Below are 24,318 nucleotides of genomic sequence, written 5' to 3'. Positions count from 1 at the left end.
ATCTACAGGCAAGCTGGAAACACCCCCGGAGCGAGAGAGAAAAGACCTGCGAGGCCACGCCCCTTTTACTTTAGGCCACGCCCCCATTTCGCCGTGCGAGGGGGGGGCCTGGGGGAGGAAATGTCATAGTACAGACTGCTCTCCCACACCTGGTGACGCCTCTGGATACTGGACTATTTCACAGCCTGCAGCAGCCACCCACAGCCCCAACGGTGAGTCCCTCCGCCCATCCTAGCCACTGTATGTCTGGTCACCACTTTACACAACTCCACCCCCTCCACTACTTCCCCCCTTTCTTCATCAGCTTACTCACTGGGGACCCTCCCTACCGCCCCGCGTCTCTGTATCCCCTCCCTACCGCCCCGCGTCTCTGTCCCCTCCCTACCGCCCCACGTCTCTCTATCCCCTCCCAACCGCCCGCGTCTCTTTCCCCTCCCAACCGCCCCGCGTCTCTTTCCCCTACCTACCGCCCCGCGTCTCTCTATCCCCTCTCAACCGCCCCGCGTCTCTTTCCCCTCCCTACCGCCCCGCGTCTCTCTATCCCCTCCCTACCGCCCCGCGTCTCTGTTCCCTCCCTACCGCCCCGCGTCTCCCTGTCCCCTCCCTACCGCCCCGCGTCTCTTTCCCCTCCCAACCGCCCCACGTCTCTTTCCCCTACCTACCGCCCCGCGTCTCTCTATCCCCTCCCAACCGCCCCGCGTCTCTCTGTCCCCTCCCTACCGCCCCCGTCTCTCTGTCCCCTCCCTACCGCCCCGCGTCTCTGTCCCCTCCCTACCGCCCCGCGTCTCCCTGTCCCCTCCCTACCGCCCCGCGTCTCTCTGTCCCCTCCCTACTGCCCGCGTCTCTCTGTCCCCTCCCAACCGCCCCGCGTTTCTTTCCCCTCCCTACCGCCCCGCGTCTCTCTATCCCCTCCCAACCGCCCCGCGTCTCTCTGTCCCCTCCCTACTGCCAGCGTCTCTTTGTCCCCTCCCTGCCGCCCCGCGTCTCTGTCCCCTCCCTACCGCCCCGCGTCTCCCTGTCCCCTCCCTACCGGCCGCGTCTCTCTGTCCCCTCCCTACCGCCCCGCGTCTCTCTATCCCCTCCCAACCGCCCCGTGTCTCTCTGTCCCCTCCCTACCGCCCCGCGTCTCTGTATCCCCTCCCTACCGCCCCGCGTCTCTCTCCCCTCCCAACCGCCCCGCGTCTCTTTCCCCTACCTACCGCCCCGCGTCCCTCTATCCCCTCCCAACCGCCCCGCGTCTCTTTCCCCTCCCTACCGCCCCACGTCTCTCTATCCCCTCCCTACCGCCCCGCGTCTCTCTATCCCCTCCCAACCGCCCCGTGTCTCTTTCCCCTCCCTACCGCCTCGCGTCTCTCTATCCCCTCCCAACCGCCCGCGTCTCTCTGTCCCCTCCCTACCGCTCCGCATCTCTGTCCCCTCCCTACCGCCCGCGTCTCTGTCCCCTCCCTACCGCCCGCGTCTCCCTGTCCCCTCCCTACCGGCCGCGTCTCTCTGTCCCCTCCCTACCGCCCCGCGTCTCTCTATCCCCTCCCAACCGCCCGTGTCTCTCTGTACCCTCCCTACCGCCCGCGTCTCTCTGTCCCCTCCCTACCGCCCCGCGTCTCTATATCCCCTCCCTACCGCCCCACCTCTACCACCCCGCGTCTCTCTGTCCCCTCCCTACCGCCCCACATCTCTGTATCCACTCCCTACCGCCCCGCGTCTCTCTGTCCCCTCCCTACCACCCTGCGTCTCTATGTCCCATCCCTACCGCCCCGTGTTTCTCTGTCCCCTCCCTATCGCCCCACGTCTCTCTATCCCCTCCCTAACGCCCTGCGTCTCTCTATCCCCTCCCTAATGCCCCGCGTCTCTCTTTCCCCTCCCTACCGCCCCGCGTCTCTCTTTCCCCTCCCTACCGCCCCGCGTCGCTGTATCCCCTCCCAAAGGCCCCATGTCTCTGTATCCCCTCCTCCCTACGCCTCTGTATCCCCACCTTACCGCCCCGCTTCTCTCTATCCCCTCCCTACCGCCCTGCGTTTCTCTATCCCCTCCCTACCACCCGCGTCTCTCTATCCCCTCCCTACCGCCCCGCGTCTCTGTATCCCCTCCCTACCGCCCCGCATCTCTGTATCCCCTCCCTACCACCCCGCGTCTCTGTATCCCCTCCCTATCGCCCCGCGTCTCTCTATACCCTCCCTACCGCCCCGCATCTCTGTATACCCTCCCTACCGCCCCGCGTCTCTGTATCCCCTCCCTACCGCCCTGCGTCTCTGTCCCCTCCGTACCGCCCCGCGTCTCTGTATCCTCTCCCTACCGCCCTGCGTCTCTGTATCCTCTCCCTACCCCTCTGCGTCCCATACACGGTCCATACCACCGGCTCCTTGATACCTCCCTGACAAACCCTCATCAGGAGAACAGGAGCCATAACCCCCTGCGGTGCCCCCATAGTTACCGGTATATTGGTGATGCTCCGCTGTGCCGCCTCCTCCCTATCCCTCACTCGGCAAGCGCAGGGCGCAAGCCCAGCACCCAGCACATGACCGTGCTGTCAATGCCCATTGGCCCTGGGAGCAGCACCAGCCTGCGCACCCTCCTCCTACTGCACCTGAGGGGGGCACGCACATGGCGCATGCAGAGGGGACTGGTGCAGCTGCGGCCGCGTGGAGACATTGCGTGCGCAACATGTCCGCGTTGCTACACCTGAAGGATGGTACGGTGTAGAGAGAGGACACAGCTGCCTCTGTTCCGCATTGTACCAGCACTCCTCTCTGTGTCTAATGACACCATATCCCTCTTCATGCGGGTATGTCTATATCACATACATCCTTATCCATGTCCTATATATTGTTACACATACAATCATATAGTTATAGGTCCTGCACCCCCCCCCCACCTGCATCCACCTCCCCCTCCACCCGCAGCATCTACATACTCCCTGCCTCATCCGCCCCCCACCCCCACCCCCGCACCCGCTACTTTCTGTACAAATATTGAACCCAAGCAAGGCGTGCAGGGGTTAAGGGGGCGTAGCCCCTTTCGACGGTGTGAAGAGCGCCCGTAGGGCGCGATGAATCGCCTAGTATTAATATAATATCGGCAGAGAATACCCCTAAAATTGTGCTTTTAGTTTTCATGCACAACTCACCACAAACCAATTCCCAGATTTATTTTTTACAATAAATGCTCTGATTACAGATCGTCAGATTTATTAAGCTGCGGTTTCCAAAAACCATCATCAAACTTGCCCCAAAAATATAAAAAAAGAAATGGGTGACTCTGGCTGATGAGATTAATATAACTGCATGCAGTGTACGCTATTTCTCCATCCAGAACGTGATAAAGATGCATTTTAAACATATGTATTAAGTTGTCAATTAATATTTCATTAAGTGGCCCAAACAATTAATAAATACAATTATGAGCCACAATTATTTCATTAATTTATTATTGGGATCAAATGAACAATAAATAACAAAAACAAGTTTTAACTAAGAGAACAATGGCCCTCATTCCGAGTTGATCGCTCGCAAGGCGAATGTAGCAGAGTTACACACGCTAAGCCGCCGCCTACTGGGAGTGAATCTTAGCTTCTTAAATGTGCGACCGATGTATGCGCAATATTGCGATCACAAACGAGTTAGCAGTTTTTGAGTAGCTTCAGACTTACTCTGCCTGTGCGATCAGTTCAGTGCTTTTCGTTCCTGGCTGACGTCATAAACACACCCAGCGTTCGCCCAGGCACACCCACCGTTTCCCCGGCCACTCCTGCGTTTTTTCCGGAAACGGTAGCGTTTTCAGCCACACGCCCCTAAAACGCCGTGCATCCGCCCAGTAACACCCATTTCCTGTCAATCACAATGCGAACGTCGGAGCGATGAAAAAGCCGTGAGTAAACTTACTTTCTTCATAGCAAAGTTACTTGGCGCAGTCGCAGTGCGAACATTGCGCATGCGCACTAAGAGAATTCTCACTGCGATGCGATGAAAAACTCCGAGCGAACAACTCGGAATGAGGGCCAATATATTACAGTATTTCTAAGACATTGAGGGGGCAATATTGTTTAGAAATGAAATAACGGGATTCAATAATAATTGGATAATAATTTAATAATAATAATTAAGCCTATATTAATTACCGGACTTGGCACCAGTTACTGTACGTTGCACATTTGTTAATGAATTATTAATGCAGCGTTAGTAATATTATTTTTCAGCTGTGGTCGAACTCTCAAACCCCGGACAGAGTCCGCCCGGCACTTGAAAAGTCTCTGAAGGACCTGCAGTTGGATTATATGGACCTCTTTATAATCCACAGCCCTATTGAATTTAAGGTCAGTTCACCCAAAGACTGGACTGAAGAGAAACCTAGAACTGAATATAAAAATTTGTTGTAGGGCCCGGAAGATTAATTATATTAACTTGACATATTGCCTAAGTGAGGTTAATATAAGCGTACATTCCTGTAAATAAAAGCTAGTAAAAACACACTGTGATGTCATTGTATGTAGCCGTGAGTTCTGATGTCATCACTTCAGTGTTCATTAGGAATACTTTTGTATTTATGAAGAATGGACCACCTTGTTGCATGCCGAACCATAGATATTTTTTTTACCTTGACCTGGGTCCGCGTGTTCTGTTGGCCCTGGCGTCTTCTCGGTTGGGTGCAAAGGCTCCAGGACTCTCTTTCCTTGCTTTGGGGTTCCGTTGGGGTCTTCTCCTGGCAGCCTTCACTGCCATCCACCGGGTAGTCCATGGTTCTTCTGGATGGATTTCATCTACAGATGTCCGTGGGCCCCCAATTCTCTGAGGAAAAATTGTTGCCAGTGCATGTGCTGTACATCACAAAGACACTTACTTCCCCCCTGTCCCACAGACACTTACCTCCCCCCTGTCCCATTGACACTTACCTCCCCCATGTCTCATGCCATTATTCTGTGCAATGTGCCACTAGGCGTCACTTCATTTATCAAACTGCTAATTACATTAGCCAAAAGTTCACTAGTTACTCCTGCGCACCTCTATGAGGGTGTAAGGGAAAATTAAGGGTTACCGTCTGCAAAGTATTTTCATCTGACCGTCTCGGAGCCATTGCACTGAATTGAATCCCTCCCCCCCATGAAATTTGCACTATTGCACTTACCATAGTAAATCATGGATTAATGCTGTACCATTGTCTTGTTGTGTCATCAGCCTGGAGATGAGCCCTTCCCATTGGATGCAAATGGAAAATTAATTTACCACAACACGGACATCCGTGATACTTGGAAGGTACAGTATGACGTTTATAGACCGTGCCAGGTACTAGGATGCTGGGTGCTATAGACATAAGTGACCCGGAGAGTTGGTAATCACCCTGACCAAGCAGAGGTAGGAATGACAGTAACTGCCTGGCATTACATTCATTCATTGCCCACTGGGGAGACGGCAGGTTTGATTCTGTTTCCCGTGTTTCATTATGAAAGTGTAATACGTACATGGCTGTTGCAGTGATGACATAGGGGGGCTATGATCCCACAACAAACCTATCTAGAGATGTCAGATCTCTGTAAAGTGATAGGACAGATAGTATGATATAGTTCTGTTCATGTAAAGTCACATACAGAATCTGATATATAGTAATGCTCTTTACTGGTCATGTTTGTGCGTTAATAGGGGCGTATTAAATCATTGATGCTGTACAAACGCCTGTACTGAGAATGGGAGGAGATGTCACCAGTTCTGTGTGGGTGTGGCCAGTGGGTGTGGCCGGTGCCATGTGGGCATGTGCACCCCCTGCACTATTAGCCCCAAAGTCTCTCTAATTATGCAAAAGTGTAAAAATTGCATCATATTGTGAAGAAAATAGAAATAAAATTCTAATTCTTATGACTTCGCAAACAGCGGAGGCCAATTATTGGCTTGAACTAAATCCTGCAGTGCATCCCATTGATTTGGGCAATGAAGATTTTTTTTTAATACGTTTAAACAGGTAGAGCCGTTATTGATGCCCCTTCCCCGTCTAGTTCCCAGCGCATGCGAAAGATGATGGTTGCTTTAAGGGAGTGAGATTGACAACTTCTGTGCCAGGGCGGGGCACTGACAACTTCTGTGCCAGGGAGGGGCACTGACAACTTCAGTACCAGAGAGGGGCATTGACAACTTCTGTGCCAGGGAGGGGCATTGACAACTTCAGTACCAGAGAGGGGCATTGACAACTTCACTACCAGGGAGGGGCATTGACAACTTTTGTGCCAGGGAGGGGCATTGATAACTTCAGTACCAGGGAGGGGCATTGACAACTTCTGGGCCAGGGAGGGGCATTGACAACTTCTGTGCCAGGGAGGGGCATTGACGACTTCAGTACCAGAGAGGGGCATTGACAACTTCACTACCAGAGAGGGACATTGACAACTTCTGTGCCAGGGAGGGGCATTGACAACTTCAGTACCAGAGAGGGGCATTGACAACTTTTGTGCCAGGGAGGGGCATTGACAACTTATTCCTGTTGGAAAGTGCCAAGCTGGACTGATGCATAGAATACAGGGAGGGCAAAGTTAGAGCTCAGGAAGTCGGCACTATATTTGCACCATATGTACTACGACCTGTGCTTTTGCACGCAATTTACTAAAGAGATCAGTGACCCCTATTCCGAAGGGCAATTTGTGCTCTTTTTTTCCTGCAGGATTAACATGTGCAAATAATAACCAATAAATATAATTCTCTATAGGCTCTGGAAGAGTGTAAGGACGCCGGGCTGGTTAAATCCATCGGAGTTTCCAATTTCAACAAAAGCCAGCTGGAACTGATCCTGAACAACCCTAAACTGAAATACAAACCGGTCTGCAATCAGGTAACTTTTTGTTGATTGATCTCGGATAAAGGTAGAACACAGCACATGATATCTGGGGAGCCGACGGTGACTGAGCAAAGAGAACATGAATACAGTGTTACTGACAAATGCTCCTATAACCTTTGTGTTCCTTATATAAGAAGGTGCCGTGTGCCGGAGCGGATCACAAAACAATAACTTATCCCTGGGGATAGTGTTATAATATTGATGAGGACCAGATTTATCAAGACTTGTAGAGTGATAAATTGCACGGTGATAAAATACCAACCAATCAGCTCTGACCTGCCATTTTTAAAACACAGCTTGAACATGGCAGTTAGGAGCTGATTGGTTGGTACTTTATCACCGTGCAATTTATCTCTCTCTAGGGCTTGATAAATCTGGGCCTTAGCTCCTTACCTACAATGAAAACTTTTATTTCATAGGAACAGGGGGGCCCTGAGCATCAGGGGCACAAAAAATGTGTAGGCGTTGCCTAAGAAAGCTGTGGCTCTGTGCACTCTGGGATGCCCAAAAATCAATCAACAGACAATTACTTTCCAATACAACCCCCCCCCCCCTCCGCTTACCCCGTCACTTGGTCTGAGCTAGTCCCGTGCTGTGTTGCCAGCGTTGCGGCATCACTATGCATGACCCCGCGCGAGCCCATCCCTGTCCCTGTCCCTGCTGCTGCTGCTAACTCCGAGGGGCTGCTAATTCCCAGCACTGCCAGGCACACTGACTGGGAATATGAGACAGCAGCTGCCCGCAGCCTTACCAATGTGATGTCCCTACAGACAAGGTCAGTCCCTCCTGGGTCCTTGCAATCTCCCTCAATCTGTGGGTCTGTGTCTATATATGTATGTTTGTGTCTGTGTGTAGTATATGTACATGTATGTGTGCTCATATATATGTATGTTTGTATATGTGTATGTATATGTGGGTGTATGTATATACTGTATGTGTGTATATATATATTAGAACATAAATCAGTCTCTGCGCAAAGTAGTTCTTCCAGAGCTTTTTAAAGGTACCTCCCCGTGCAGCTCAATCCCCCTTCCGAGCCACCGGAGTATGTAAATAGGAACTGTGCAAAGAAAAACGGAGAGCGCACTCGTCAAGGTAATATTTAAGACACTTTATAAAAAAGTAAAATATCCACATACATGGAAGTTAAAAATCACGTGTATGATGGGACCATTTCACAAATCAAGCCGTCTGACCGCTTTCTAGCTCGGCTGGTCTCTCACTCCGGCTCCAGACCCGGCAGGTGACGTCACGAACGTCCACGTCAAGTTAAGCCACAGCCAACGCGTTTCGTCCTATCAGGGACTTCATCAGGGGATGTGGCTAGTCTCCTTTGTCATCATTATATACCAGCTTCTATTAGCATTAAGTGTTCACACTTGGTCATTAATTAGCTCTACAGAGTACCTTTAGCAGCAGCCTGTTAGCTCGAAGCAAGAATACATTACATTTCTTACATTATTTAGACAAAACAAAACGCCAACTCTCCAAATACCGTACATAGGGTATACAGTATCAATTCTCGGGTGGTCTTCAGGTTGCCGAATGTCGGGATCCTGGCGCACAGTATACCAGCGCCGGAATCCCGACACCCGGCATACCGACAGATATTCTCCCTCATGGAGGTCCACGACCCCCCCTCCCCCCGCAAGGGGCTCATTTGCGCTCACCGCGCTGTTGGTATGCCGGCGGTCGGGCACCCAGCGCCGGAATACCATACTACACTCCAATTCTCACCATTAATGTTAGTAGTTACTTTGTGTAACTTTGACGGATAAAAATAATCCAAACCCTTTATCATATTCAACATCACTCATTTGGAGAGTTAACCCTTCATTGTACAAGGAACCAGATAGGATCATATTCCAATAAAATGGAGTACAGAAAACAATATATACAATATGCCTGATAAACAGGAATGTTAACAGAACTTAATATCCGTCATTATTGGAAGAGTACAATAAAAGATAACATCACCATTACCCGTATAATAATACCAACAGATTTAAAATACTTCCGGACCAAACCACCGAAATATGTCAGCCGGGTCTAAGCCACTGCCGCTGGCATATCATGGATGTAATCCAGGCTACACTCTAACTGTGTAAAAAAGGAACTATATTGCAGCCTTCAGTTAAACCCAAGGGAGCGAAGGTATTCAAAGAATATATCCAATAGGTTTCCCTCTGTGACAGTTTTTTAGAATGTCACCTTTCCTTTCATCCATATTCATTTTTTCTATTGCTTTAAAAGAAAACCCGGCTAAACTTGAACCTCCATATTCTGCAAAGTGTCGGGGGACACTGTGATTCTCTACTTTATTTCAAATATTGCGCATGTGCTCAAGAATACGGAGCTTCAAAGGTCTCTTTGTTTTTCCCACATATCGCTTGCCGCATATACATTCGACAAATATACTACATGTGCGCTCAGACAACTGATTTTTCCTTTGATTTTCCAACATTTATTATTTTCTGAATCAAAAAAATGTTTGGTATCCTTATGAACAAATTTACACACTTTGCACTTCCGACAAGCAAAAAAACCATGAATCCCATCAGGTCTCGCTTCTTCTTCTGTTTTCTTTAATTTACTAGGAGCTAACCTATTTTTCAAGGAACAGGACTTTCTATAAATTATTCTAGGTTGTGGAGTGATCGCTTCTTTCAAAAGAGGATCTAATCGTAAAATCTCCCAATGCTTAGAGAGTATATCTTTAATGACATTGCCTTTACTATTGTACCTAGTAATAAAGGGAATCCCTCCAACCATGCCAGATCGATCTTCTTTTGCTCTATGGCCCTCATTCCGAGTTGTTCGCTCGCAAGCTGCTTTTAGCAGCATTGCACACGCTAAGCCGCCGCCTACTGGGAGTGAATCTTAGCTTCTTAAGACCGATGGATTCGCAATATTGCGATTAGACCTCTCTTAGCAGTTTCTGAGTAGTTCCAGACTTACTCGGCATCTGTGATCAGTTCAGTGCTTGTCGTTCCTGGTTTGACGTCACAAACGCACCCAGCGTTCGCCCAGACACTCCCCTGTTTCTCCAGCCACTCCCGCGTTTTTCCCGGAAACTGCAGCGTTTTTTCGCACACACCCATAAAACGGCCAGTTTCCGCCCAGAAACACCCACTTCCTGTCAATCACATTACGATCACCAGAACGATGAAAAAGCCGTGAGTAAAATACCTAACTGCATAGCAAATTTACTTGGCGCAGTCGCAGTGCAAACATTGCGCATGCGCAATAAGCGGAAAATCGCTGCGATGCGAAGAAAAATACAGAGCGAACAACTCGGAATGACCACCTATATGTCATAAGTTCACTTCTATCTCTATCTCGGGCTTTATCCAGGCATTTTTCAAGCAGTGCCTCCGGATAATTCCTCTCTCTAAACCTTGAACTGTACACTTTTGCCTGTTGCTTAAATATATCTATTTCAGAACAATTTTGTCGTATTCTTACAAACTGAGAATAGGGTATATTCTCCACCCATTTCCTATAGTGACAACTATTGTAATGCACATAACTATTTCGGTCAATTTCTTTAATATATGTACGGGTATTAACAATCTCACCCGTTTCACAATTAGTGCTGTCCAATATAAGATCTAAAAATTCTATTGAATTTTCCTGAAAATTCGAGGTGAAATGTAAATTATAATTACTAGTGTTCAGATACATCATAAACTCATCAAAAGCTTCCCTACCCCTCGACCACACCACTATAACGTCATCTATGAATCTTTTATAAAGGTGGATTTTATCTCTAAAGGGATTATTATTCTGCACATTTTCAAACTCCCACTTCCCCAGATATAAATTAGCTAGGCTCGGTGCGTAAGGCGTTCCCATGGCAATGCCACATTCTTGATTATAAGTCTCTTGAAAATAAAATTATTGTTTTTCAGTATATATTCTATACACTCCAACAAAAATGTTTTTTTTATTCTCACTTAACATCTTAGCTCATTTAATAGTTGTGTAGAATCTTTAATATATGAATTCAAGCTCGACACATATTTTTTAATATGGGCGTCTACAAATTCAGAAATATTAGAGGATGCTGATTGAATGCCCGACACTATCGGGCGACCGGCGGGGGTTAACAAGCCTTTTGTGGATTTTTGGTAGGCTGTAAAAAATTGGGACCCTGGGATGTGCAATAAACATAAAGCCAAACTCATCTTCATTAATACGTTTCTCTCTTAGACCTTTAGTTAGCAATAATCTGATGTCCTCCACTATATTATCCGTCGGATCTTTTTTTAATTTTTTGTATGTGGTAACATCATTCAATAATCTTTCACATTCCATAATATAATCAATTCTATTAAGTAATACAACTCCACCCCCTTTTTAATGATCAAGTTCGGATTTTTTCCCAATGATTTTAACGCAGTTCTTTCCCCTTTATTCAAATTATCTTTAAATTTAAACTCATTACTGCACAATTTGTCTAAATCTTTCTTAACCAAACTTGAAAAGGCATCCACATAGCTCCCCCGTGATTCCACTGGATAAAAATAAGACTTCTTTTTAAATATACCTTTATTTTGTTCACCCATAACTCCATCAGTGATATTCACTTCTGTTTAGTTTTTTTCTATTTTTGCAAAGTGGCGTTTCAATGTTAAATTACGCACAAACTTGTTCATGTCGATAAATAATTCAAAACCATTTGGAGCTGAACTGGGGGCAAAAGACAAACCTTTTGATAATAGCCCTATTTCCGTATTAGTCAAAACATGATCTGATAAATTAAACACCTCTGTTTTTAATGGGAGTTCTTCCTTCTCATTTTTAGTCCTCTTTCCTCCTCTCTTCCCTCTTTTACATCTTCTTTTTTTCCTTTTAAGTCCAAAACCGCAGTGGCGGATCTAGACTTAACTTTTAGGGGCGGCGGCTTAATAATTTTAACTCCTCCCCCTAATCATAGCCCCTCCCACTTAGTAATACCCTTCCCTTTCGCTTCTAAAATTTCCTATTGTTACCATTACTAATAAAATGTTGCCAGTTAGTGGAGAGAACCCTGCGCAATGGTGATACAGACTGGCGAATCGCCATTCCTTCCATCAGAGGTGGTAGAGGCTAAGACACACGGGCAATTTAAACATGCATGGGATAGACATAAGGATATTCTTATAAAGAAATAAGGATCACATAAGGTTAGAGATAAAAAATAATGTAAAAAAAAAAAAAGGGGCAGACTAGATGGGCCAAGTGGTTCTTATCTGCCAACAAATACTGTTTCAACAGCACACAGATTGAGCCAAAATTCACATTATAGCACACTGAATGAGCCGTAATTCACATTATAGCACACTGAATGAGCCGAAATTCACATTGTAGCACACTGAATGAGCCGACATTCACATTATAGCACACTGAATGAGCCGTAATTCACATCATAGCACACCTAATGATCCGAAATTCACATTGTAGCACACTGAATGAGCCAAAATTCACATTATAGCACGCTGAATGAGCCAAAATTCACATTATAGCACACTGAATGAGCCAAAATTCACATTATAGCACGCAGAATGAGCCAAAATTCACATTATAGCACGCTGAATGAGCCAAAATTCACATTATAGCACGCAGAATGAGCCAAAATTCACATTATAGCACGCTGAATGAGCCAAAATTCACAATATAGCAAGCTGAATGAGCCAAAATTCACATTATAGCACGCTGAATGAGCCGAAATTCACATTATAGCACGCTGAATGAGCCAAAATTCACATTATAGAACGCTGAATGAGACAAAATTCACAATATAGCACGCTGAATTAGGCAAAATAATGCAGGGACATAATGCAGGGAGAAGAGGGGGGAGAAATGGGACACAGGGGACACAGGGGACAACCCCCCCCCACCACACAGACACACACACACACACACACACACACGAGACACCTACCCAGTGCCGTAACTAGCCATTTTAGCGCTGTGTGCAAGAAATGACAGTGGCGCCCCCCCCCCCATGTAAGACAGGGGCAGTGCGCGCCGCGGGCGCGCGCAAAATTTATAGGGGCGTGGCTTCATGGGGAAGGGGCGTGGCCACAAAATAACAGCAATTCATACTACGGTGCACAGTAGTCTACATTATTCAAATTACACTGCACAGTAGCGCCACTACACCAGGTAGAGCCCCTTTTATACATTACAGCAGACAGCGTCCCCCTTTTTACACATTACGGCAGCCAGTCCCCCTCTTTACACATTGCGGCAGCCAGGCCCCCTCTTTATACATTGTGGCAGCCAGACCCCCTTTTTACACATTGCGGCAGCCAGACCCCCTTTTTATACATTGTGGCAGCCAGACCCCCTTTTTACACATTGCGGCAGCCAGGCCCCCTTTTTACACATTGCGGCAGCCAGACCCCCTTTTTATACATTGTGGCAGCCAGTCCCCCTTTTTACACATTGCGGCAGCCAGGACCCCATTTTACACATTGCAGCAGCCAGGACCCCATGTTACACATTGCGGCAGCCAGGACCCCATTTTACACATTGCGGCAGCCAGTCCCCCATTTTACACATTGCGGCAGCCATGACCCCATTTTACACATTGCGGCAGCCAGGACCCCATTTTACACATTGCGGCAGCCAGGACCCCATTTTACACATTGCGGCAGCCAGTCCCCCTTTTTATACATTGCGGCAGCCAGGACCCCTTTTTACACATTACGGCAGCCAGTCCCCCTCTTTACACATTGCGGCAGCCAGGCCCCCTCTTTATACATTGTGGCAGCCAGACCCCCTTTTTACACATTGCGGCAGCCAGACCCCCTTTTTATACATTGTGGCAGCCAGACCCCCTTTTTACACATTGCGGCAGCCAGGCCCCCTTTTTACACATTGCGGCAGCCAGACCCCCTTTTTATACATTGTGGCAGCCAGTCCCCCTTTTTACACATTGCGGCAGCCAGGACCCCATTTTACACATTGCAGCAGCCAGGACCCCATGTTACACATTGCGGCAGCCAGGACCCCATTTTACACATTGCGGCAGCCAGTCCCCCATTTTACACATTGCGGCAGCCATGACCCCATTTTACACATTGCGGCAGCCAGGACCCCATTTTACACATTGCGGCAGCCAGGACCCCATTTTACACATTGCGGCAGCCAGTCCCCCTTTTTATACATTGCGGCAGCCAGGACCCCTTTTTACACATTGCGACAGCCTGGCCCCCTTTTTACACATTGCGGCAGCCAGACCCCCTTGTTATACATTGCGGCAGCCAGACCCCCTTTTTATGCATTGCGGCAGACGGAGTCCCCCTGAGAGAGAGAGAGAGAGACAGAGAGAGAGAGAGAGAGAGAGAGAGAGATACTTACCTTCTCCCCGCTGACAGGCTCCTCGTGCAGCTTCCTCTCGGTGCAGGCTGTGTGAGGAGAGAAGGAGGAGGAGGGAGGGGGGATTGGAGCCGCAGCAGCGCTATTTGATTGGTAGTAAGCGCCGCTGCAGCATCCCCCTCTCCTTCTGTATTGGCTGCCTGGCGCTGCTATGGATGCTGGGATGGAGGAACCGCATCCCAGCATCCATAGCAGCGCCGGGCAGCCAATACAGAAGGAGAGGGGGATGCTGCAGCGGTGCTTACAACCAATCAAATAGCGCTGCTGCGGCTCCAATCCCCCCTCCCTCCTCCTCCTTCTCTCCGCTGCTCGGCGCTGCGCTGGTCTCTTCCCCTCCACAGCGCGGCGGCGCACACAGAGGCGGCATGTAATGAGTCAATTTGACTCATTACATGCCGCTGGCCGTTGCGCCCCCAGGGCAACTGCGCTGTGTGCCAAGCCCCCTTGGCACACACGTAGTTACGGCCCTGCACCTGCTCATAGATGGCACACACTGGAGGCCGGGTCCCGCCACGTTATTGGGAACTGGTGGAGAGCGGTGCAGCGCGGCGGGGGACGAGGAGAGAGAGAGCGTCCTGACGCGCGTACAGGGAGGAGGGGGCGTGGTCAGAACAGAAGCTGCTGTACGCGCGTGAGGACGCTCTCTCTCTCCTCGTCCCCCGCCGCGCTGCACCGCTCTCCACCAGTTCCCAATACCGCGGCGGGACCCGGCCTCCATCCCGGTGGCGGTATATCTAGGGGGGGCGTTCGCCCTAATCGCCCCCCCGCTAAATCCGCCACTGCAAAACCGGGACAGTAATTGGACTCCCTGTTCCTCAAATCCCTTCTCTCTCTCCAATTCTGTTCACTGTGAAAAAAATGTGTGTCTTTTTTTCCTCCCTTCTGGTGTAGAAAATGCTTCAAACCTGTTTCTCACTGGTAATTCAAATCTATTGGTCCTCTCCTTCCCTTTTTGAAATGTATTACTCTGTAATCTAGGTCACCTCTAATTTTTGGACTGTTCCCTATCGGTCCACACCTTTCTTTGTCTTGGCCAGTTCCTTATCGTACCTTCCCTAACTAGGTTAGCTCCTAGTAAATTAAAGAAAACAGAAGAAGAAGCGAGACCTGATGGGATTAATGTTTTTTTTGCTTGTCAGAAGTGCACAGTGTGTAAATATGTTCATAAGGATACCAAACATTTTTTTGATTCAGAAAATAATAAATGTTGGAAAATCAAAGGAAAAAATCAGTTGTCTGAGCGCACATATAGTATATTTGTCGAATGTATATGCGGCAAACGATATGTGGGAAAAACAAAGAGACCTTTGAAGCTCCGTATTCTTGAGCACATGCGCAATATTTTAAATAAAGTAGAGAATCACAGGGGTAAATTTACTAAGCTCCCGATTTTGACCGAGATGCCGTTTTTTCATCAAAGTGTCATCTCGGTAATTTACTAAGCACTAATCACGGCAGTGATGAGGGCATTCGTATTATTTTGAAGTCCTAGGAAAAAAATCACGAATGAATACACCATCGGTCAAAACGCGGCTGTTTAAGTATGAATCTCGGTCATTTACTAAGAAGTGCAAAGCAAAAAACAAACAAACACTGCCGTGAAAAATTACAACTCGTAAAAAAGTGCTAAAAAAACAGACCTTTTTTTTTTATTCGTGATTGGATAGGCATGCACGGATCCATGAGATCCGTGCATGTATATCAGTGGGAAGGGGTGGGAAAGTGCTTATTTTTTCAAAAAAAATTGCGTGGGGTCCCCCCTCCTAAGCATAACCAGCCTCAGGCTCTTTGAGCCGATCCTGGTTGCAGAAATATGGGGAAAAAAATGACAGGGGTTCCCCCATATTTAAGCAACCAGCATCGGGCTCTGCGCCTGGTCCTGGTCCAAAAAATACGGGGGACAAAAAGAGTAGGGGTCCCCCGTATTTTTAAAACCAGCACCGGGCTCCACTAGCTGGACAGATAATGCCACAGCCGGGGGTCACTTTTATATAGTGCCCTGCGGCCGTGGCATCAAATATCCAACTAGTCACCCCTGGCCGGGGTACCCTGGGGGAGTGGGGACCCCTTCAATCAAGGGGTCCCCCCCCCAGCCACCCAAGGGCCAGGGGTGAAGCCCGAGGCTGTCCCCCCCCCATCCAATGGGCTGCGGGGGGGGCTGATAGCCTTTGATGTAAATGAAAAGATATTGTTTTTAGTAGCAGTACTACAAGTCCCAGCAAGCCTCCCCCGCATGCTGGTACTTGGAGAACCACAAGTACCAGCATGTGGCGGAAAAACGGGCCTGCTGGTACCTGTAGTACTACTACTAAAAAAATACCCAAAAAAACACAAGACACACACACCGTGAAAGTATAATTTTATTACATACATACACACATACATACATACTTACCTTATGTTCCCACGCAGGTCGGTCCTCTTCTCCAGTAGAATCCAAGGGGTACCTGTTGAAGACGTCACCGCTGAGCAGAAAGTTCCCAGCATTGGTTACAATGTAGCGCATAGGCGCTACATTGTAACACTGCCGTGTGCCGCCTGTCAGTTAGGACAGGAGCACACAGCCGATCAGGAGAGTGCTACAACGTGGCGCTCCCTGATTGGCTGAAGAAACCCACTTAGATAGAAGTCAGAGTGGGTTTCTGGCATTCGGGGAAAGGTGACCCATGTGAAAACATGGGTCCCCTTTCAGTTCGTGGCTCGGCTCTGCGTTTTGTTTTTTTATTCAAGTACCTGGATTATAAATGGATTCCCCGAGGACCCTGGACCCCTGGATCTCGTGAGTATAATTTCTTCAACAGGTACCCCTTGGATTCTACTGGAGAAGAGGACCGACCTGCGTGGGAACATAAGGTAAGTATGTATGTATGTGTGTATGTATGTAATAAAATTATACTTTCACGGTGTGTGTGTCTTGTGTTTTTTTGGGTATTTTTTTAGTAGTAGTACTACAGGTACCAGCAGGCCCGTTTTTCCGCCACATGCTGGTACTTGTGGTTCTCCAAGTACCAGCATGCGGGGGAGGCTTGCTGGGACTTGTAGTACTGCTACTAAAAACAATATCTTTTCTTTTACAACAAAGGCTATCAGCCCCCCCCATCCGCAGCCCATTGGATGGGGGGGGACAGCCTCGGGCTTCACCCCTGGCCCTTGGGTGGCTGGGGGGGGGGACCCCTTGATTGAAGGGGTCCCCACTCCCCCAGGGTACCCCGGCCAGGGGTGACTAGTTGGATTTTTGATGCCACGGCCGCAGGGCACTATATAAAAGTGACCCCCGGCTGTGGCATTATCTGTCCAGCTAGTGGAGCCCGGTGCTGGTTTTAAAAATACGGGGGACCCCTACTCTTTTTGTCCCCCGTATTTTTGGAACCGGGACCAGGCGCAGAGCCCGATGCTGGTTGCTTAAATATGGGGGAACCCCTGTCATTTTTTTCCCCATATTTCTGCAACCAGGATCGGCTCAAAGAGCCCGAGGCTGGTTATGCTTAGGAGGGGGGACCCCACGCAATTTTTTTTAAATATTTTGCAGGGTTTAATTTAAAAAAAAAAAAAAAAAATGAACCCCAGCACGGATCACACAGATCCGGCCGAGATTAATTGTAAAAAAGTCGGCAGTGTTTTGCTAATCACTGCCGTAAAAAACTAAAAAAAAACACGAATGACATCGACATCGGAAGAAAAGAAAAACCCGAATACGACAGCTTAGTAAATTAGTCGTAATCAATTCAAAAAGTTGCAGTTTTACACTTTCGATGTCATTCGTGATTGAACTTTGACCTGAAACGGGAAAATACGAATCTTAGTAAATTTCCCCCTTAGAGTGTAGCCTGGACTACATCCATGATATGCCAGCGGCAGTGGCTTAGACCCGGCTGACATATTTCGGTGGTTTGGTCCGGAAGTATTTTAAATCTGTTGGTATTATTATACGGGTAATGGTGATGTTATCTTTTATTGTACTCTTCCAATAATGATGGATATTAAGTTCTGTTAACATTCCTGTTTATCAGGCATATTGTATATATTGTTTTCTGTACTCCATTTTATTGGAATATGATACTATCTGGTTCCTTGTACAACGAAGGGTTAACTCTCCAAATGAGTGATGTTGAATATGATAAAGGGTTTGGATTATTTTTATCCGTCAAAGTTATACAAAGTAACTACTAACATTAATGGTGAGAATTGATACTGTATACCGTACGTACGGGATTTGGAGAGTTGGCGCTTTGTTTTATGTAAATAATGTAAGAAATGTAATGTATTCTTGCTTCGAGCTAACAGGCTGCTGCTAAAGGTACTCTGTAGAGCTAATTAATGACCAAGTGTGAACACTTAATGCTAATAGAAGCTGGTATATAATGATGACAAAGGAGACTAGCCACATCCCCTGATGAAGTCCCTGATAGGACGAAACGCGTTGGTCGTGGCTTAACTTGACGTGGACGTTCGTGACGTCACCTGCCGGGTCTGGAGCCGGAGTGAGAGACCAGCCGAGCTAGAAAGCGGTCAGACGGCTTGATTTGTGGAATGGTCCCGTCATACACGTAATTTTTAACTTCCATGTATGTGGATATTTTACTTTTTTATAAAGTGTCTTAAATATTACCTTGACGAGTGCGCTCTCCTTTTTCTTTGCACAATATATATATATATATATTTATATATATCTGTCAATAGAACATATATAGGGGGCGCTCCATAGTGCGTAAAAACTTTTTATTTTTAAAAGTATACACAGAGTGTTAAAACCAACTGTTTAATATTCGTACCAGAAGGCAACCAGTGTGGACTGGTTACCACGTGATTCAAATCAAATGATCGATAGGTATAGCAGGAACAAGTGTCAGGCGATCATACCGGATACCTCCACCCGCCGGCGGCTGGTCTCCCCAGACTCTCGGGCAGGAATCACACACGTCCCCGACTCCTCGCTCGGCAATACCAACGATCCTCTACGTCACCAGACTCCGCCCCAACGCGTTTCGTCATAGACTTCGTATATATATTGAGGGGGGGGGGGGAGTTGAGGAGGTAGGGGGCCCCCAGGGATATCAGTGTATGGAGCCCCAAGATTTCTGTTGCCGGCCCTGCTGTATGGTCCTTGGTACAAATGGAATCTGGGTGATAGAGCGACAATGTCTATGGTCATATGGTGTTGACAGTCAATATGTCGCCACCATATGGTCGACACACATTAGATCAACAGGTACAAAAGGTGGACAGTGCTTAAGGTCGACAGGTACAAAATGTCGACAGGTACCAAAGATCAACATGACAAACAGTTGACACACAAACAGTTGACACATGTTTTTTGTCATTTTGTTTTTATATTTTCCCAACATTTGCTGATATACCGTCCACGTGGACTATGACTGGGAATAGTAACCTGTGGCGATCACAGCGGCAGCGGAGCGATCCACTGTGCCCAAAGGGCGGTGAGCGTACGCGTTTCAACTGATGGTGGTGACATATTATCATACAAGATTTAACCCAAAAAATGACACAAAATTGTGTTGACCATTTGTGTGTTGACCATTGTTATGTCAACCTTTTCACCCTGTTGACCTTAACCACCGTCAACCTTTTATCTGTCAAGCTTTTGTAGCTGTCAATCTTTTTGTACCTGATGACCTATTTCATGCCGGCCATTTGATGTCAACCTGTCGACCTAAAGACTGTAGAGCTTCTGCACCACACCGGCTACAGAGTCTGTAATATAGACCTGGAATATAGTTACACACAGTGCTTAAAGTGGTCCTAGAGAGGTGGTTGGACTCACTCCCCCCCTCCACCATGGGCGTGAAATAAAGGGATTGTGCGTGCTGAAAAAAGGGGCGTGGTCTAAAAAGAAATGGGCGTGGTCACTCAATAGTATCCCCAATTCAAATTATGCCGCACGGTAGCACAATCTTATTAACATTACACCACACATTAGTGCCCCTTATACACAAATCCCACAGTAGTAGCACCCCAAATACACATAATGCCCACAGCAATAGTACCCCTTATACAATGCCCTCAGTAGTAGTGCCCTTATGTCCCCAGGAGTGATGCCCCTTATAAAGTGCCCCCAATGCAATGCCCTCATTAGTAGTGCCCCCAGTAGTAATGCCCCCAGTGGTAATGCCCCGTGTAGTGTTGCCCCCAGTAGTAATGCCCCCATTCAGTAGTTATGCCCCCTGTAGTTATGCCCTAGTAGATTTGCCCCCAGTCAGATGTTATGCCCCTGTAGTTGTGACCCAGTAGTTGTGCCCCCAGTAGTTGTGCCCCCAGCAGATGTGCCCCCAGCAGATGTGCCCCCAGTCAGAAGTTATGCCCCCAGTAGATGTGCCCGCAGCAGCTGTGCCCCAAGTAGATGTGACCCCAGTAGATGTGCACCCAGCAATTATGCACCCAGTAGATGTGCCCTCAGTCAGACGTTATGCCCCCTGTAGTTGTGCCCCCAGTAGTTGTGCTCCCAGTAGATGTGCCCTTAGTAGACGTGCCCCCAGTAGACGTGCCCCCAGCAGATGTGCCCCCAGCAGTTGTGCCCACAGCAGATGTGCCTCCAGCAGATGTGCCCCCAGTCAGAAGTTATGCCCCCAGTAGATGTGACCCCAGTAGTTGTGCCCCCAGTAGATGTGACCCCAGTAGTTGTACCCCCAACAGATGTGCCCCCAGTAGACGTGCCCCCAGTAGACGTGCCCCCAGCAGATGTGCCCCCAGCAGTTGTGCCCACAGCAGATGTGCCCACAGCAGATGTGCCCCCAGTCAGAAGTTATGCCTAGTGATGAGCACCGGAAATTTTTCGGGTTTTGTGTTTTGGTTTTGGGTTCGGTTCCGTGGCCGTGTTTTGGGTTCGAATGCGTTTTGGCAAAACCTCACCGAATTTTTGTCGGATTCGGGTGTGTTTTGGATTCGGGTGTTTTTTTAAAAAAACCCCTAAAAAACAGCTTAAATCATAGAATTTGGGGGTCATTTTGATCCCAAAGTATTATTAACCTCAATAACCATAATTTCCACTCATTTTCAGTCTATTCTGAACACCTCACACCTCACAATATTATTTTTAGTTCTAAAATTTGCACCGAGGTCGCTGGATGACTAAGCTTAGCGACCCAAGTGGCCGACACAAACACCTGGCCCATCTAGGAGTGGCACTGCAGTGTCACGCAGGATGGCCCTTCCAAAAAACACCCCCCAAACAGCACATGACGCAAAGAAGAAAAAAAAGAGGCGCAATGAGGTAGCTGTGTGAGTAAGCTAAGCGACCCTAGTGGCCGACACAAACACCTGGCCCATCTAGGAGTGGCACTGCAGTGTCACGCAGGATGGCCCTTCAAAAAACACCCCCCAAACAGCACATGACGCAAAGAAAAAAAGAGGCGCAATGAGGTAGCTGTGTGACTAAGATAAGCGACCCAAGTGGCCGACACAAACACCTGGCCCATCTAGGAGTGGCACTGCAGTGTCACGCAGGATGGCCCTTCCAAAAACTACTCCCCAAACAGCACATGACGCAAAGAAAAATGAAAGAAAAAAGAGGTGCAAGATGGAATTGTCCTTGGGCCCTCCCACCCACCCTTATGTTGTATAAACAGGACATGCACACTTTAACCAACCCATCATTTCAGTGACAGGGTCTGCCACACGACTGTGACTGAAATGACGGGTTGGTTTGGACCCCCACCAAAAAAGAAGCAATTAATCTCTCCTTGCACAAACTGGCTCTACAGAGGCAAGATGTCCACCTCATCATCATCCTCCGATATATCACCGTGTACATCCCCCTCCTCACAGATTATCAATTCGTCCCCACTGGAATCCACCATCAAAGCTCCCTGTTTACTTTGTGGAGGCAATTGCTGCTGGTAAATGTCTCCACGGAGGAATTGATTATAATTCATTTTAATGAACATCATCTTCTCCACATTTTCTGGATGTAACCTCGTACGCCGATTGCTGACAAGGTGAGCGGCGGCACTAAACACTCTTTTGGAGTACACACTTGTGGGAGGGCAACTTAGGTAGAATAAAGCCAGTTTGTGCAAGGGCCTCCAAATTGCCTCTTTTTCCTGCCAGTATAAGTACGGACTGTCTGACGTGCCTACTTGGATGCGGTCACTCATATAATCCTCCACCATTCTTTCAATGGGGAGAGAATCATATGCAGTGACAGTAGACGACATGTCCGTAATCGTTGTCAGGTCCTTCATTCCGGACCAGATGTCAGCATCAGCAGTCGCTCCAGACTGCCCTGCATCACCGCCAGCGGGTGGGCTCGGAATTCTGAGCCTTTTCCTCGCACCCCCAGTTGCGGGAGAATGTGAAGGAGGAGATGTTGACAGGTCGCGTTCCGCTTGACTTGACAATTTTCTCACCAGCAGTTCTTTGAACCCCAGCAGACTTGTGTCTGCCGGAAAGAGAGATCCAAGGTAGGTTTTAAATCTAGGATCGAGCACGGTGGCCAAAATGTAGTGCTCTGATTTCAACAGATTGACCACCCGTGAATCCTTGTTAAGCGAATTAAGGGCTCCATCCACAAGTCCCACATGCCTAGCGGAATCGCTCTGTGTTAGCTCCTCCTTCAATGTCTCCAGCTTCTTCTGCAAAAGCCTGATGAGGGGAATGACCTGACTCAGGCTGGCAGTGTCTGAACTGACTTCACGTGTGGCAAGTTCAAAAGGGCATCAGAACCTTGCACAACGTTGAAATCATTCTCCACTGCGCTTGAGACAGGTGCATTCCACCTCCTATATCGTGCTCAGTTGTATAGGCTTGAATGGCCTTTTGCTGCTCCTCCAACCTCTGAAGCATATAGAGGGTTGAATTCCACCTCGTTACCACTTCTTGCTTCAGATGATGGCAGGGCAGGTTCAGGCGTTTTTGGTGGTGCTCCAGTCTTCTGTACGTGGTGCCTGTACGCCGAAAGTGTGCCGCAATTCTTCTGGCCACCGACAGCATCTCTTGCACGCCCCTCTCGTTTTTTAAATAATTCTGCACCACCAAATTCAAGGTATGTGCAAAACATGGGACGTGCTGGAATTTGCCCAGATTTAATGCACACACAATATTGCTGGCGTTGTCCGATGCCACAAATCCACAGGAGAGTCCAATTGGGGTAAGCCATTCTGCGATGATCTTCCTCAGTTGCCGTAAGAGGTTTTCAGCTGTGTGCGTATTCTGGAAAGCGGTGATACAAAGCGTAGCCTGCCTAGGAAAGAGTTGGCGTTTGCGAGATGCTGCTACTGGTGCCGCCGCTGCTGTTCTTGTGGCGGGAGTCAATACATCTACCCAGTGGGCTGTCACAGTCATATAGTCCTGAGTCTGCCCTGCTCCACTTGTCCACATGTCCGTGGTTAAGTGGACATTGGGTACAACTGCATTTTTTAGGACACTGGTGAGTCTTTTTCTGAGGTCGGTGTACATTTTCGGTATCGCCTGCCTAGAGAAATGGAACCTAGATGGTATTTGGTACCGGGGACACAGTACCTCCAACAAGTCTCTAGTTGGCTCTGCAGTAATGATGGATACCGGAACCACGTTTCTCACCGCCCAGGATGCCAAGGCCTCAGTTATCCGCTTTGCAGCAGGATGACTGCTGTGATATTTCATCTTCCTCGCAAAGGACTGTTGGACAGTCAATTGCTTGGTGGAAGTAGTAAAAGTGGTCTTACGACTTCCCCTCTGGGATGACGATCGACTCCCAGCAGCAACAACAGCAGCGCCAGCAGCAGTAGGCGTTACACGCAAGGATGCATCGGAGGAATCCCAGGCAGGAGAGGACTCGTCAGAATTGCCAGTGACATGGCCTGCAGGACTATTGGCATTCCTGGGGAAGGAGGAAATTGACACTGAGGGAGTTGGTGGGGTGGTTTGCGTGAGCTTGGTTACAAGAGGAAGGGATTTACTGGTCAGTGGACTGCTTCCGCTGTCGCCCAAAGTTTTTGAACTTGTCACTGACTTATGATGAATGCGCTGCAGGTGACGTATAAGGGAGGATGTTCCTAGGTGGTTAACGTCCTTACCCCTACTTATTACAGCTTGACAAAGGCAACACACGGCTTGACAAATGTTGTCCGCATTTCTGTTGAAATACTTTCACACTGAAGAGCTGATTTTTTTGGTATTTTCACCAGGCATGTCAATGGCCAT

General features: G+C 48.2%; 1 protein-coding gene across 1 annotated transcript in view; it reads left to right on the top strand.

Moving 5' to 3' along the window:
• Nucleotides 1–24,318, top strand: part of LOC134934700 (aldo-keto reductase family 1 member C1-like) — a 46,327-nt gene that overhangs the window by 4,134 nt on the left and 17,875 nt on the right. The window contains exons 3-5 of the mRNA XM_063930071.1: nt 4,193–4,309; nt 5,169–5,246; nt 6,685–6,817. Coding sequence (XP_063786141.1) covers nt 4,193–4,309; nt 5,169–5,246; nt 6,685–6,817 — 328 coding nt within the window. The remainder of the gene's footprint in view (nt 1–4,192; nt 4,310–5,168; nt 5,247–6,684; nt 6,818–24,318) is intronic.

The sequence above is a fragment of the Pseudophryne corroboree genome, chromosome 6 (assembly GCF_028390025.1).
Source record: "Pseudophryne corroboree isolate aPseCor3 chromosome 6, aPseCor3.hap2, whole genome shotgun sequence".
NCBI lineage: Eukaryota > Metazoa > Chordata > Amphibia > Anura > Myobatrachidae > Pseudophryne > Pseudophryne corroboree.
This window is presented reverse-complemented; position numbering and strand designations above follow the sequence as displayed.